Source organism: Gymnodraco acuticeps, unplaced genomic scaffold (genome assembly GCF_902827175.1).
Source record: "Gymnodraco acuticeps unplaced genomic scaffold, fGymAcu1.1, whole genome shotgun sequence".
NCBI classification, from domain to species: Eukaryota; Metazoa; Chordata; class Actinopteri; order Perciformes; family Bathydraconidae; genus Gymnodraco; species Gymnodraco acuticeps.
In genome coordinates this window covers 4,363-21,528 of record NW_022990217.1, presented here as the reverse complement: position 1 = coordinate 21,528, position 17,166 = coordinate 4,363, and the positions used below count along the sequence as shown (strand labels likewise).

The window sequence follows — 17,166 nt, the reverse complement described above, 5'->3', positions numbered from 1 at the left end:
TAAACCCTGAACATCAGCAGGAGAGGACTCTTTAAAGTAGAGACACTATATACTGATATACACCTGAACATCAGCAGGAGAGGACTCTTTAAAGTAGAGACACTACATACTGATATACACCTGAACATCAGCTGGAGAGGACTCTTTAAAGTAGAGACACTACATACTGATATACACCTGAACATCAGCAGGAGAGGACTCTTTAAAGTAGAGACACTACATACTGATATACACCTGAACATCAGCAGGAGAGGACTCTTTAAAGTAGAGACACTACATACTGATATACACCTGAACATCAGCAGGAGAGGACTCTTTAAAGTAGAGACACTACATACTGATATACACCTGAACATCAGCAGGAGAGGACTCTTTAAAGTAGAGACACTACATGCTGATATACACCTGAACATCAGCAGGAGAGGACTCTTTAAAGTAGAGACAATACATACTGATATACACCTGAACATCAGCAGGAGAGGACTCTTTAAAGTAGAGACAATACATACTGATATACACCTGAACATCAGCAGGAGAGGACTCTTTAAAGTAGAGACACTACATACTGATATACACCTGAACATCAGCAGGAGAGGACTCTTTAAAGTAGAGACAATACATACTGATATACACCTGAACATCAGCAGGAGAGGACTCTTTAAAGTAGAGACACTACATACTGATAATACACCTGAACATCAGCAGGAGAGGACTCTTTAAAGTAGAGACACTACATACTGATATACACCCTGAACATCAGCAGGAGAGGACTCTTTAAAGTAGAGACAATACATACTGATATACACCCTGAACATCAGCAGGAGAGGACTCTTTAAAGTAGAGACACTATATACTGATATACACCTGAACATCAGCAGGAGAGGACTCTTTAAAGTAGAGGACACTACATACTGATATACACCTGAACATCAGCTGGAGAGGACTCTTTAAAGTAGAGACACTACATACTGATATACACCTGAACATCAGCAGGAGAGGACTCTTTAAAGTAGAGACACTACATACTGATATACACCTGAACATCAGCAGGAGAGGACTCTTTAAAGTAGAGACAATACATACTGATATACACCTGAACATCAGCAGGAGAGGACTCTTTAAAGTAGAGACACTATATACTGATATACACCTGAACATCAGCAGGAGAGGACTCTTTAAAGTAGAGACACTACATACTGATATACACCTGAACATCAGCTGGAGAGGACTCTTTAAAGTAGAGACACTACATACTGATATACACCTGAACAATCAGCAGGAGAGGACTCTTTAAAGTAGAGACACTACATACTGATATACACCTGAACATCAGCAGGAGAAGGACTCTTTAAAGTAGAGGACACTACATACTGATATACACCTGAACATCAGCAGGAGAGGACTCTTTAAAGTAGAGACACTACATACTGATATACACCTGAACATCAGCAGGAGAGGACTCTTTAAAGTAGAGACACTACATGCTGATATACACCTAACATCAGCAGGAGAGGACTCTTTAAAGTAGAGGACAATACATACTGATATACACCTGAACATCAGCAGGAGAGGACTCTTTAAAGTAGAGACACTACATACTGATATACACCTGAACATCAGCAGGAGATGACTCTTTAAAGTAGAGACAATACATACTGATATACACCTGAACATCAGCAGGAGAGGACTCTTTAAAGTAGAGACACTATATACTGATATACACCTGAACATCAGCAGGAGAGGACTCTTTAAAGTAGAGACACTACATACTGATATACACCTGGACATCAGCTGGAGAGGACTCTTTAAAGTAGAGACACTACATACTGATATACACCTGAATACAGCAGGAGAGGACTCTTTAAAGTAGAGACACTATATACTGATATACACCTGAACATCAGCAGGAGAGGACTCTTTAAAGTAGAGGACACTACATACTGATATACACCTGGACATCAGCTGGAGAGGACTCTTTAAAGTAGAGACACTACATACTGATATACACCTGAACATCAGCAGGAGAGGACTCTTTAAAGTAGATACACTACATACTGATATACACCTGAACATCAGCAGGAGAGGACTCTTTAAGTAGAGACACTACATACTGATATACACCTGAACATCAGCAGGAGAGGACTCTTTAAAGTAGAGACACTATATACTGATATACACCTGAACATCAGCAGGAGAGGGACTCTTTATAGTAGAGACACTACATACTGATATACACCTGAAGATCAGCTGGAGAGGACTCTTTAAAGTAGAGACACTACATACTGATATACACCTGAACATCAGCAGGAGAGGACTCTTTAAAGTAGAGACACTACATACTGATATACACCTGAACATCAGCAGGAGAGGACTCTTTAAAGTAGAGACACTACATACTGATATACACCTGAACATCAGCAGGAGAGGACTCTTTAAAGTAGAGACACTACATACTGATACTACACCTGAACATCAGCAGGAGATGACTCTTTAAAGTAGAGACAATACATACTGATATACACCTGAACATCAGCAGGAGAGGACTCTTTAAAGTAGAGACACTATATACTGATATACACCTGAACATCAGCAGGAGAGGACTCTTTAAAGTAGAGACACTACATACTGATATACACCTGGACATCAGCTGGAGAGGACTCTTTAAAGTAGAGACACTACATACTGATATACACCTGAACATCAGCAGGAGAGGACTCTTTAAAGTAGATACACTACATACTGATATACACCTGAACATCAGCAGGAGAGGACTCTTTAAAGTAGAGACACTACATACTGATATACACCTAAACATCAGCAGGAGTGGACTCTTTAAAGTAGAGACACTATATACTGATATACACCTGAACATCAGCAGGAGAGGACTCTTTAAAGTAGAGACATACACTACATACTGATATACACCTGAACATCAGCAGGAGAGGACTCTTTAAAGTAGAGACACTACATACTGATATACACCTGAACATCAGCAGGAGAGGACTCTTTAAAGTAGAGACACGACATACTGATATACACCTGAACATCAGCAGGAGAGAACTCTTTAAAGTAGAGACACTACATACTGATATACACCTGAACATCAGCAGGAGAGGACTCTTTAAAGTAGAGACACTACATACTGATATACACCTGAACATCAGCAGGAGAGGACCTCTTTAAAGTAGAGACACTACATACTGATATACACCTGAACATCAGCAGGAGAGGACTCTTTAAAGTAGAGACACTACATACTGATATACACCTGAACATCAGCAGGAGAGGACTCTTTAAAGTAGAGACACTACATACTGATATACACCTGAACATCAGCAGGAGAGGACTCTTTAAAGTAGAGACACTACATACTGATATACACCTGATCATCAGCAGGAAAGGACTCTTTAAAGTAGAGACACTACATACTGATATACACCTGAACATCAGCTGGAGAGGACTCTTTAAAGTAGAGACACTACATACTGATATGAACCTGAACATCAGCAGGAGAGGACTCTTTAAAGTAGAGACACTACATACTGATATACACCTGAACATCAGCAGGAGAGGACTCTTTAAAGTAGAGACACTACATACTGATATACACCTGAACATCAGCAGGAGAGGACTCTTTAAAGTAGAGACACTACATACTGATATACACCTGAACATCAGCAGGAGAGGACTCTTTAAAGTAGAGACACTACATACTGATAAACACCTGATCATCAGCAGGAAAGGACTCTTTAAAGTAGAGACACTACATACTGATATACACCTGAACATCAGCTGGAGAGGACTCTTTAAAGTAGAGACACTACATACTGATATGAACCTGAACATCAGCAGGAGAGGACTCTTTAAAGTAGAGACACTACATACTGATATACACCTGAACATCAGCAGGAGAGGACTCTTTAAAGTAGAGACACTACATACTGATTATACACCTGAACATCAGCAGGAGAGGACTCTTTAAAGTAGAGACACTACATACTGATATACACCTGAACATCAGCAGGAGAGGACTCTTTAAAGTAGAGGACACTACATACTGATATACACCTGAACATCAGCAGGAGAGGACTCTTTAAAGTAGAGACACTACATACTGATAAACACCTGATCATCAGCAGGAAAGGACTCTTTAAAGTAGAGACACTACATACTGATATACACCTGAACATCAGCAGGAGAGGACTCATTAAAGTAGAGACACTACATACTGATAAACACCTGATCATCAGCAGGAAAGGACTCTTTAAAGTAGAGACACTACATACTGATATACACCTGAACATCAGCTGGAGAGGACTCTTTAAAGTAGAGACACTACATACTGATATGAACCAGAACATTAACATAAAATGTCCACTTGTTGAAAATAGATAGAAAAGTCTACCTTTAAATTACATTTCATGTTATTTAGTTGATGCTTTTAACAACTATAATACATGCCTAGGGGAGCCATTGAGGGTGTCTTATCCAAATACACTTTTACATGTGACTCTAGGGGTCGGGAATCCAATCACTGACTCTCTGATTGGTAGATAAAGTCGCCCCATTTAAACTCTTGCTGATGTTTTGTACTTTAATGCAATATTTGGCTGTTAAATTGGTATGTAATGATTTCCCCTGCACACAATTGAAACTTTTGGTGCTATTTGATCATGTTCTGGATTTGAGGTTTACAGCAGACATGAGAAATGTGGAAAATCTAGCAAGATAGCGAGTCATATATTTGTGCAAGTTCCTCTTAAAAAAAAAAAGAAGTGATAAAAGCATCATTATGTAACAACAGAAATAAAGCTTGTGGAGGAATGTGAGAAACAAAGGGGCCAGTTTCAAACAGGAAATGGCTTCAGTCTGTCAGATTCACAGAGAAGAGATGCTGTCTTTCTTTCCGCTGCCAACATTTTCAGCAGCTTTCAGAAAACGTTTGGGCAGAAATGTGTTGTGAGAGAGACACAAGCAGCAGATCTCCAGTGACAGAAACAGAACAACAAGCAGCCACTAGACATGCTGTGCACTCTCTCTTGTTTTCGAGAGGAGGAACTCGCTCTCTTGCTCTTACTATCTTTATCACAGTTGCACTCTCCACCTACACATGGAGCCAGAAGCTCAATCCAACAAGTTTAGGCCTGTTCTCTAAAGTGGCCGCGATCTGGAAAATACAGGAATTCAGTAACTGATGGAAGAAGACAAGAGGGATAAATGCTTAAAAAAACTAATAATCAAGAGTATACTAAGACAGGCTTTTTGTAGGCCACTTTAATGGGCTGTTTAACTCTTCTGGTATCACACTTTTCACCACATTTCATAACCCCTGCTGCACGAGTTCAAAGCTCACCTATTGTGCAAAATCCACTTTTGTGTGAGCACATCCGCTCACTCGCAGGTTAAAAAGGACAGAAGGAGAAGGAGTCAGGTGAATGATTAGGGGTTTATTGTCCAAAAGAATCATGTGCCACTCAAAATAGTGCAGACGCGGTGCGGGGTCGTCCTGATCGAACCCGTTCTGTGGCCAGGAGATCCTCCCAGGAACCAGCCTACTGCAAGACAGAGCAGAATCAGATTTAGGACACTTTATGATGTCATAACGATGTTTTGTCTTGTGTAACCATTAGCCAATCACCAACCAAGGTAACCCCCCCCCCCCCTTATCACCTGCATCTCCTCCTAGAGCACCATTGAGTTCTTTGTAACCAAATCTCTCTCAGAGGGGCGTGGGGAGGGGCTCCTTGTTTTCATCTAAAGTAACAGACAGAGAATCAGCACTTTGGAAACAGGGCTGAAACAGAGGGGATTATGGGTAATGCTGCAATGATCTGTTTGGTGTTTGGAGGCAAACACTTCAGAGACATGTTTTGTATATATCTGTGACCTATAATATATTGATAAAAATAGGATAATAGGGGACCTTTAAACTGAAGTTTAGTGCATGTGAATGGTCTACAAATGCTAATATCACTACAACATATTATTTTTTCCTCAGACCATGATGTGCCATTCCATTAAGTTTCATGAAAATCTATCCAGGAGTGTTTCTGTTATCCAAAAGACATACATCTGTAAGGTAGTACTTTTAGATCTTAGTTGCGGTACGGCTCTTTAAAGAGGCCATCTTCTGCTTTTTGGGGGTTTTCCCTTTCCTGTAGTAGTGTAGTGTAGTGTGCATGTAAATGGTCTGCAAAGGCTAAAATCCCTGTGTTCATAGTGACATCTGTATGTACTGTAACACTTGCAATTCTATTGGCTAGCTCTCTAACACATTGTACGCGATAGGCTAAGGGGCGGGACATCTTAAAGCGGTTGACCAATCCCAACAGAGCCGGCCAGTTAACCAATCAGAGCAGAACAAAACTAATATTAATTCAACGAGTTTCATAAAATCATGGATTCATGTGGATCAATACGAGTGGGGAGTGATTTAGTTTCACGTTTTTTGTATTTTAATCGAAATCTTGGTCATAAAGTCGTGTATTTTTCACTGGTGTCCATCCTTCCTTCCCTCCCCCCCCCCCCCCCCCCCTCCCTCCACGTCTCCTGCACAGCGGTGCGGACATCGGCAGTCCCTTCAGACAGACAGGTAGCAGCACCTCCCACTTTACAGTCCCTTCAGACAGACAGGTAGCAGCACCTCCCACTTTACAGTCCCTTCAGACAGACAGGTAGCAGCACCTCCCACTTTACAGTCCCTTCAGACAGACAGGTAGCAGCACCTCCCACTTTACAGTCACTTCAGACAGACAGGTAGCAGCACCTCCCACTTTACAGTCCCTTCATACAGACAGGTAGCAGCACCTCCTACTTTACAGTCCCTTCAGACAGACAGGTAGCAGCACCTCCCACTTTACAGTCCCTTCAGACAGACAGGTAGCAGCACCTCCCACTTTACAGTCCCTTCAGACAGACAGGTAGCAGCACCTCCCACTTTACTGTCCCTTCAGACAGACAGGTAGCAGCACCTCCCACTTTACTGTCCCTTCAGACAGACAGGTAGCAGCAACCTCCCACTTTACAGTCCCTTCAGACAGACAGGTAGCAGCACCTCCCACTTTACAGTCCCTTCAGACAGACAGGTAGCAGCACCTCCCACTTTACAGTCCCTTCAGACAGACAGGTAGCAGCACCTCCCACTTTACAGTCCCTTCAGACAGACAGGTAGCAGCACCTCCCACTTTACTGTCCCTTCAGACAGACAGGTAGCAGCACCTCCCACTTTACGTCCCTTCAGACAGACAGGTAGCAGCACCTCCCACTTTACAGTCCCTCAGACAACAGGTAGCAGCACCCCCACTTTAACAAGTCCCTTTCAGACAGACAGGTAGCAGCACCTCCCACTTTAACAGTCCCTTCAGACAGACAGGTTAGCAGCACCTCCCACTTTACAGTCACTTCAGACAGACAGGTAGCAGCACCTCCCACTTTACAGTCCCTTCATACAGACAGGTAGCAAGCACCTCCACTTTACAGTCCCTTCAGACAGACAGGTAGGCAGCACCTCCCACTTTACAGTCCCTTCAGACAGACAGGTAGCAGCACCTCCCACTTTACAGTCCCTTCAGACAGACAGGGTAGCAGCACCTCCCACTTTACTGTCCCTTCAGACAGACAGGTAGCAGCACCTCCCACTTACAGTCCTTCAGACAGACAGGTAGCAGCACCTCCCACTTTACAGTCCTTCAGACAGACAGGTAAGCAGCACCTCCCACTTTACAGTCACTTCATACAGACAGTAGCAAGCACCCTCCTACTTTACAGTCCCTTCAGACAGACAGGTAGCAGCACCTCCCACTTTACTGTCCCTTCAGACAGACAGGTAGCAGCACCTCCCACTTTACAGTCCCTTCAGACAGACAGGTAGCAAGCAGCACCTCCCACTTTAACAGTCCCTTCAGACAGACAGGTAGCAGCACCTCCCACTTTACAGTCACTTCATTACAGACAGGTAGCAGCACCTCCTACTTTACAGTCCCTTCATACAGGACCGGTAGCAGCACCTCCCACTTTACAGTCCCTTCAGACAGACAGGTAGGCAGGCACCTCCCACTTTACAGTCCCTTCAGACAGACAGGTAGCAGCACCTCCCACTTTACAGTCCCTTCAGACAGACAGGTAGCAGCACCTCCCACTTTACAGTCACTTCATACAGACAGGTAGCAGCACCTCCTACTTTACAGTCCCTTCAGACAGACAGGTAGCAGCACCTCCCACTTTACAGTCCCTTCAAACAGACAGGTAGCAGCACCTCCCACTTTACAGTCCCTTCAGACAGACAGGTAGCAGCACCTCCCACTTTACAGTCCCTTCAGACAGACAGGTAGCAGCACCTCCCACTTTACTGTCCCTTCAGACAGACAGGTAGCAGCACCTCCCACTTTACAGTCCCTTCAGACAGACAGGTAGCAGCACCTCCCACTTTACAGTCACTTCAGACAGACAGGTAGCAGCACCTCCCACTTTACTAAATTAGGCGTTAACTAGGCCTAATTAAAATGCGCTAATTTGTATGCAGTTACCACGGCAGGCATTGCAGGTAAAAAGGATAAAACAAAAAAACACATCACCTCACAACTTCTCCAGATAGTTACTTACGTCAAGTCAGTATTTTCCCCTGAAATGTTATGTTTAAATGCAGATTAGCTTTAAATCTATAGATGAATTCAGACATGGTGTAAGACGAACACCATTTATATGTGTTTCTTGGAAGTTTTATTTCCATTAGAGTGAACGAAAACATGGAAGCAACATTTTTTTTTATAAATGATTATGGGAAGTGCCCTTTTTCTAACTTGAGCCCCCGCCCCCCAAAATGTCTGTGCACGTCCCTGCTTACTTCGTCAAAAAACACTTCCATTAGGAGAAATGCACTGAAGTATATGCAGGGCGTTCCTATGGTGTACATGTAAGTGCTTTGGGCCGTTGTAATGTATTGGCACCTGTCGGCCATCGTAGAATACCCCTCCCCTACCCCTTTTTTAGAATAAAACGTTCTTTAAAATGTTAAAAAAGCCTCCCAGAATTGGCCCAAAACACAATTTGAATCGGTCCTAGATGAATGTAAACGTCCCAAAACTTTGTAACGTTATAATCAATGCCACAAATAAATATACAAAATGTCCAGAATTAACACAGCACTTCAGATAAAATATTTTAATCCAAAAAAGTCATTAGAAATAGATATTTTAAATTCAATAAAAAAATAGAGCTTTGAATAAAATCTGCACGTTGCAATATATTTATAACAAGAATAATTATGTGAAAAATCGAACTGATTCGTCTCTAAAGCAGCAGGGAGAGTGTTGTTCTAAATATAATCAAATCATTATTTATTTTTACTATATGGCAAATGTCTAAGGACAACCATCTGCTCATTATTTTGGCGCCTAAGCATATTTAATGCAGTTGTGAGGCACATTTGCATCTGCAGTAGGTCACTACATTTTCTACACCAATGGGAAATACCATTTTATTTTTAAACAACCACCTCTACAGAGAGCAGGCACTCTGCACGCTTGTCATTCGAACAGAGAGACTTCATGCAAGCATCATCATTAGGAGCCGAATTAACAACTGCAAAGTGCAAATGTTAATAAAAAGTGATTGCCTCGGCTGAACGACGCCCGCTGCAGATCTTAATTAGGACACAGCGTGGGTGTGTGGCCATGCCATTTGATAATATCATGTGTGTGTGTGTGTGTGTGTGTGTGTGTGTGTGTGTGTGTGTGTGTGTGTGTGTGTGTGTGTGGTGTGTGTGTGTGTGTGTGTGTGGTGTGTGTGTGTGTGTGTGTGTGTGTGTGTGTGTGTGTGTGTGTGTTGTGTGTGTGTGTGTGTGTGTGTGTGTGTGTGTGTGTGTGTGTGTGTGTGTGTGTGTGTGTGTGTGTGTGTGTGTGTGTGTGTGTGTGTGTCACAGCTTAGCCTGATCACCATTGTGGAGTGCAACAAAAGGAAGAGAATTTGAGGACAGAAAACTCCCATCATCCTCTCTGAGTGCGCCGTTCTGCAGATAGAGGGCTTTCAGAGAGATACAAATTGATTTTCTTTATTTAACAATCGCCTCCAACAATTGGCCACATCCTCTCCACTTCCCCTAACTCTCCTTGGTCTCCTCAAACTGAATTTCCCTCGTAATATAACCTCTGTGCACTTCTAAGCTTTGTATCCCCACTACAATACCTGATTTAATGTACTTTTCTTCTTCCTTTCAGTCCAATTTCACATCTCCTCTGCACCTTCTTCTAATCTAATTCCTACCTGCCCTCCTCATTATAATCATCCTCTGTTCCCCACTTCCTCCTTTATCTCCTGGCCTGTTTGCCCCCACACACTCTCTTGTTTCTCGTCGCCTTTGGCACACACTGTACGTCAGACCTGATTTTCCTCCTCTGCTTCTCTGTCTGCCTTATTATTCAGAGTCACGTGCTGCAAATTACCGCCACCAGTGACATGCAGTACAGTATGTCAAATTTAGATTCAAATATCATGTCATTGGGCCACATTCGGCAAAGCAAAAGCAGACATTTTGTCATGTATTTTTAATTTTTTCAGTGCATAAATACTGTCAATTCGAACCTGGTTCAAGCTGAACAGCCAATGAACAGCTGAGTTTTGGTGCCATAGCAACGAGTACAGCAGCCCAAGAGATGCTAGCAGGGAAACCCACTCTCCATCCCCCACCTCTAATGCCTCAGTGGGAATTATAGGCAGCAACAGCATCAGGAACTGATATAAGATGATAAAGGGAATACACAGGACAAAAACATGCAAGTAATGATATTTAAAATCTGTTATATTTTACTAAATGTGCCAAAAACTTATCCTTAACATCCCCTGCATTAAAGCGTATTTCAAATTGACTGTGGATCAAGGGATTTTGTGTTTATATGAGAGTCATTTATATCGATACTACAGTCCAGGTATTCATTATCGCTTATTTTGGTGTCTTTCAGCTCAGCTAAAAGGCAGCTTTACTCTTATGGTTCAGCCTCTCTGGATTTATAAACAAATAGACAGTAGTCAGCTGTTTCCAGAGCTCATATAAACCCAGTTTACAATTCCTGCCACGGAGAGATTTAGCTTCGTTCAGCTCATTGTTTTGGTTTTACAGACAGCAGCTTTACCTGAACGATCCTGTCTCACTATTTATATGAAACTTGTTTTTATATATTAGTATTGAATTGGTGAATAAAGAAAAACATATATACTTTAAGTACCAGAAGGACAAGTACACACTGTGCGTTATGTCCCAATATAGAATCATATATATATATATATATATATAAAATTACTGGATAAGGTGGATTCTAATTAATTCTTAAACTGCTGTGCTGAGTGTGAGTGTGTGTGTGTGTGTGTGTGTGTGTGTGTGTGTGTGTGTGTGTGTGTGTGTGTGTGTGTGTGTGTGTGGTGTGTGTGTGTGTGTGTGTGTGTGTGTGTGTGTGTGTGTGTGTGTGTGTGTGTGTGTGTGTGTGTGTGTGTGTGTGTGTGTGTGTGTGCGTGTCCTTCAACTAACTTATTGTACCTTGTTTATATAAATTATTATTAAATTAGTTGAAAAACTATATACGTGCTGCAATCACATCTTAAGTCTCCAACACACACACACACATAAAACATTCACTCTTGAATCTGTTCTCGGTGTTTCATCAAACGTCTTCCCTCTCAGTTAGTTCTGCATCGGTCAGTTTTCCGGCCGCGCTCAGTGGATCTTCATCACTGTCACTTCCTCCTGACGTGTTACTCCGTCACGTCCAGGAGCCGGATCAGACCTCCTGTGGGAGAAAATCCTGTCACAGATTTGTCACACGTGGCATGGTGCATTATGGGAGATCCTCGAAGTGAGTGGGAGTTCATGATGAAGGATCATAGACTGTATGAAGGACACACACTGTATAGGCACAGATAGTCCTCTATTAGAGCAGTGCCCCAATATCATTATCCTACATTAAACTAAAAATAAAGCTACAGTGCACCTGATCCAAAGCTTGTGTTGCTTTTATAATTGTCTGCCTAATTATGACATATGAATTATATTCCTCCCCCATTCTAATTTGTTGGCACATAGTAATTGTATCTTGCCGTAAAAAATCAGCATCTTCTGATATTGCCCGTTATTTCTGAAGCACAATCTGAAAGCCTTCACTGGGAAGGTGTTAGACTTCATGTATTTGCGAGTATTTATGAACTTATGAACGTAGCAGTAATTTAACCAAGGTCTGACTTAGGTTTGTTTAAAATACATACATTTTAATATCCAAAAAGTACTAATTCGAGGAATAGATTTATGTAAAAGTAGGAAAAATCCCCTGCGTTGACTCTTTTTGAATGTGGGCCCTTTACATTCTTCATCCCGCTCACAGGAAGCATCACATGAAGAAGAGCAGCGTTTCATGTATTGACGCACACTTCAGCTCTGAGAGAAAAAAGGAAGATATTGTATATTAATGCAGCGTGTTGAAAAATTCAAGAGGATGGAAAACACGTCGGTTAGAGCTTCTCGAGTGCTTTTCTCTCAGTATTTATTTGAAGAAAAAGGTCAACTGTGGAGGGAGGCAGCGCAGTATTACTACTCAAGCCAACTCCGCTTTAATAATACACTTTTTAGCTCTCTTCCTCCTGATTTTGTTCTCCAGGAATGAGAGATTACATAATGCTGCTGACAGCTTTCTCTCGAGGTGTGTGTGCACGCTCGCTCCTGTGCATGTGTGCAACATATGAGAGCAAAATGAAGTATTTTTGCAAGACTTTAGGCGTCCTTTGGCACCGGGAGTCAACAACAGGAAGCTGATCTGGGTCAGTGACAGGGGAACAGGCTTCACCGCCCCCTGCTGGACACACACAGGAAGTGCATCTTTGTTTTAATTGGTCAAAGGAAGATGAAGAGCTTAGGTCAAGGGTGTCCAAACTGTTTTCACTGAGGGCCACATACAGAAAAACATACAACGGGCTGCTAGAGGTGAGGTATACTGCCTCATAGGTTAAATTATAATTCAGCAAAATCAATCAAATGTAGGTCAATTATGCTTTGAATATGATTTGAGAAACATCACAGCTCTCCAGAGGGTTTCAGTTATCCTGCTGCAGCTCATCCCTTAAAACAGGAGCCTCAGATTGCTTATAATAAGGGAAATATGAAGCTTGTTATGGAAATAAAACAAAGATTTGTTAGAACATGTTGTCAGCTCTAATTGACTGAATGTCTTTGAATAGTGGGCTTATTAACACATGAATACTACTGTGTAATGTAGGCTCACATATATATTTAAGAAGTACAATATAAGACGAGCACGAGTTTCAGGCGGGAGCCGTATACCATTATATTTTAAGAATTAGCTGAGGGCCGATTAGAAATGGACAACGGGCCGCATTTCATAGTTTGGACACCCCTGGTTTAGGGAATTTGTGTTTATAAAAAACAACAGTCCGACACTAGATAACAGAAGATAATACAGGTAACTAATCATCAGAACAAAAATGATATATTTGCAACGTAGCGAGGACATTTACATTAAAGTTAAAGCAAAGACAATAAAATGAGGAGACTAAAATACAAAATAAAGAGGCAAGTACAAATAAAATAAGAACACATGCAAGGTTAACAAATACAAAACAATTAAGTAGCAGCATTATGAACGTAAAGTTATAAAAATACAGTGTTATTAGTCTGTAGTGTATTGAAGTAGAAGCCAGTTATAACAATATTACATTGTAAATAAAGAATATATCGCACATAAGCAGTGCTAACCAAAGAACATGCTGATAACTGCTTTTAAATATCCTTTTTATAGAATAGAATAGTTTAATGTCATTATACATGTTCAATGAGATAAATGCTTCTCCCTTTCAAGGGTGCCATCAAAACAAAAACAAAACATCACAACATAAGACAACAAAATACATGCAGCATACATACTTAGGAATAAGGGATAAAGAATAAAGTGCAGTAATTATTTCCAGGAGTATAAAAATAAAATCTGTAATGTAATAAATAATAATAATAGTGTGTATTTATAATAGTAATGATATATATGTATATGTACAGAGTCACATTGATTCACATGTCAGGTGTTAAGAGCAATGATGGCTCTTTTATGAACATATCCTTTCGTAAACGTATTACTACTTTGTGAAACTGTTAGTGTTTTGACTTATTTGATAATGAAAGTTAATTCTTAATCTGTTTGATTGATTATTAATGATAACATGTGTGTGTTATTGAATCTTCTTGATATTATACATGAATGTTGAATCCATTGCTCCAGCCTTTTGACAACATATTGATATCGGGTTAATTATTGTCAAAAGGCAGGAGATAACGACCATCAGTGGAGCTGGTGATAAACTAAGAGTTTGGCCTTAAATTCAAATCATCCTGTTCAATAAGGTTTATCTATTGGAATGTATCCGGGTATATAAGTATCTTGCGTTTACAACAAAAACAAAATATAGAAATATCGGAGGAATTTTTGAAAACATAGTATTACTCCATTAATATATCTGGAAACAACTTATTTGGGAATGCTTTTACACACTATTATGAATAAGTAAGGGATTAATGTTTATAAAGCTTTATTGGTACATTATTTCCATCATGTTAAAACACAATGGATTTAGTGTCGCCATGTTTTTACCCAATGAATAATCCAAGTTGTTTCTCCATTCCTTGTATGAAGGCAACAGAAAACTTTGACTCTCTCCTCCTCACATAAACATGTGACTTCACATGTGAATACTGTTCCATCCTGTCGTGCAGGCCCGGACTGGCCATTGGGAGGACCGGGAGGTTTCCCGACGGCCTGGCCTGTTAAGTGGCCTGCTGGCCTGAGCATTCTTTTTTTAATGTATTGTGAACGCAACGCTGCGCAAATGTGGGTCTGACTCTGCCTCACAGAGTGTGACTGTCTGTGTACATGATGTGGCCTGCCCACATGGCCACTTTCATACAGATCATACTAATGCCCTCGATTGGTCTCTGTGTGTCATTCAAGGTCGGGAGGGTGTGTGTTAGTGTATGTGTGGCGCGAGCGAGTGAGATAAAGTGCACGCACCGGTTACGTGTATTGTTGTTGTTAGCATCTGGTGCTAGCTGCGCTAACGGATATAAGGAGCTTTTTCAACAACAAGGTGGAGGAGAGTCCTCTCCTGTCAGACTGAGAGGCAGATAACTACAGCTCAGGTGAGGTAAAGGACTCTCTGAGTGTTTAGATAGTTCACTTAGTCTAAGTTCTCCGTCGGTCTAAAACGGTTTGGTCACCATTTATGTAAACACATATTTCCATTTGAAGGGGGAGTGATTAGTAAAATATGGATGAATAATAAAAAAAATGTTTTTTTCAACTAGGTGAAAAAAGGGTAAGATAAACTTGTTAGCTAAAACTAGTCTTTGCTGCTGCCTCAAAGAGGAGCAGGGGGAGAGGAGGGAGACGGTGAGGCTGGTTCAGGAGCACAGACACACTCACAACTATAAATGAACCAAAAACAAATAAATAAACAAGTTTCAATGTTTTTTCATATTGGATATGGTATGTTATTGGTTATGGCCATGTTCTTATGATTTTATGATTATTTAAATGTATACAGTTCTGTTTCATATGGGTGTAGTCTCTTTATTTCCCCCTCAAAATGCACCAGATTGATGCATTCAAGTCCAACATTTAAAAAAAAAAATCTTACCGGGGGAGCCCCCGGACCCCCTATAGGATTTGAGGTCCACCCCCACTTAAAATATGTTCACATAGGTTCCTAAATAGATTTGCACATTTTTTAAAATAGTAACCCATCTCCATATGTTTATTTGTAGGTAGTAGATTTAGAGGGCTATCACTACGGGCAGCAACGCTGTAAATACTGACAAATAAATCCAGCAAAATGGCACAAAAAACTGGTAGTGGCCTGACTTATTGTCCCAGTCCGGCCCTGCTGTCGTGTGTGTGTGTGTGTGTGTGTGTGTGTGTGTGTGTGTGTGTGTGTGTGTGTGTGTGTGTGTGTGTGTGTGTGTGTGTGTGTGTGTGTGTGTGTGTGTGTGTGTGTGTGTGTGTGTGTGTGTGTGTGTGTGTGTGCGCGTGTGTGTGCGTGTGTGTGTGTGCGTGCGTGCGTGCGTGCTAGATTACTAGATTCCCTGCTACAGATGATTAAAGCCATGAAGGATTTTGTATCAAGTTCAAAGTCAGAGTCTGTTCAAAGAGGAGGAAATGACTGACATTATTGTGAATAAGTGCCTCTTTCTTGTTTTTGATGGAGTACCTTTTGAAATCTGAGTTAAATGCAGCTGGAAGCACATGGTCTTTGAACGTGGCTTCATTGTTGGTTATCACCATAGACTGTATATATAAAGGTTATCACGTACTGTATGTGAATTTAAATAATAATCTGTCTTCACAAATTGTGCTTTTTCAAGTTAATCCCCTAACTGTCCTTTTGTGCTTTTTAAATACTATCTAAAAGTAATCATAATGATATTTACATAGTTATTTTAAACAGTGCTTCAAGACAAGCAAACAAAGAAACAACTAATAAAGTAAGAAATACAAGTCCTGAGCCAAGAGGAAAAAGGGGTTAGGGATGAAAAGGTGACTTTGAGGGATTTTTAAAAGACGTGAGAGCCTTTCAAAAGGACCTGAATACAACAGATAAAAACACTTTTATTTCCCCCTCCAGGTCGCCATTATTGCTGGGAACTTCGAGCTTGCAGAACTCGTGAAGAACCACAAAGAGACAGATATAGGTAAGAAAAGCAGCTTCTGTTTTCGCTCCTACATCTTTTACCTCACCTTTTCACCACGCAGCACGTATTCCTGAATCTCCCTCGGGATACATTTCAAATCCCCCCCCTCTGGTTTGATCCTCCTAAATGACCGCCCGGTATAATCCCCTCCGTGGGATTATGAGAGCGTTGCCAAGGGGATGAAAGTTTGTGTTTACACCGGGACAATCGCCGGAGAAATGGTCAATGCCTCGGCTTCAGGCTTTGCTTTAGTTTAGAGGCAGCTGATTGGTCGGTTTCCAGAGGTGTCCACTGAAGGGTTTGATTGAATCTTCAGCAGATGGATGCAATGATTCTTCTAGTGATGGTGATTGTTTAGCACACAACTTGTAAAGCTCGAGTTGTGAGTGCTTTAAGAAGGTATGATTGGACTAGGGCAGCGTTTCTCAAAGTGTGGG

The 17,166-nt window shown here is 41.3% G+C and overlaps 1 protein-coding gene across 1 annotated transcript in view; it reads left to right on the top strand.

Annotated features, from left to right (window-relative positions):
• Window positions 1-16,729, top strand: part of LOC117547757 (SH3 and multiple ankyrin repeat domains protein 3-like) — a gene marked incomplete at its 3' end in the record, with an annotated part of 149,514 nt that extends 132,785 nt beyond the window's left edge. Inside the window, exon 10 of the mRNA XM_034218572.1 lies at window positions 16,663-16,729. Coding sequence (XP_034074463.1) covers window positions 16,663-16,729 — 67 coding nt within the window. The remainder of the gene's footprint in view (window positions 1-16,662) is intronic.
• Between the last annotated feature and the right edge of the window lie 437 nt (window positions 16,730-17,166).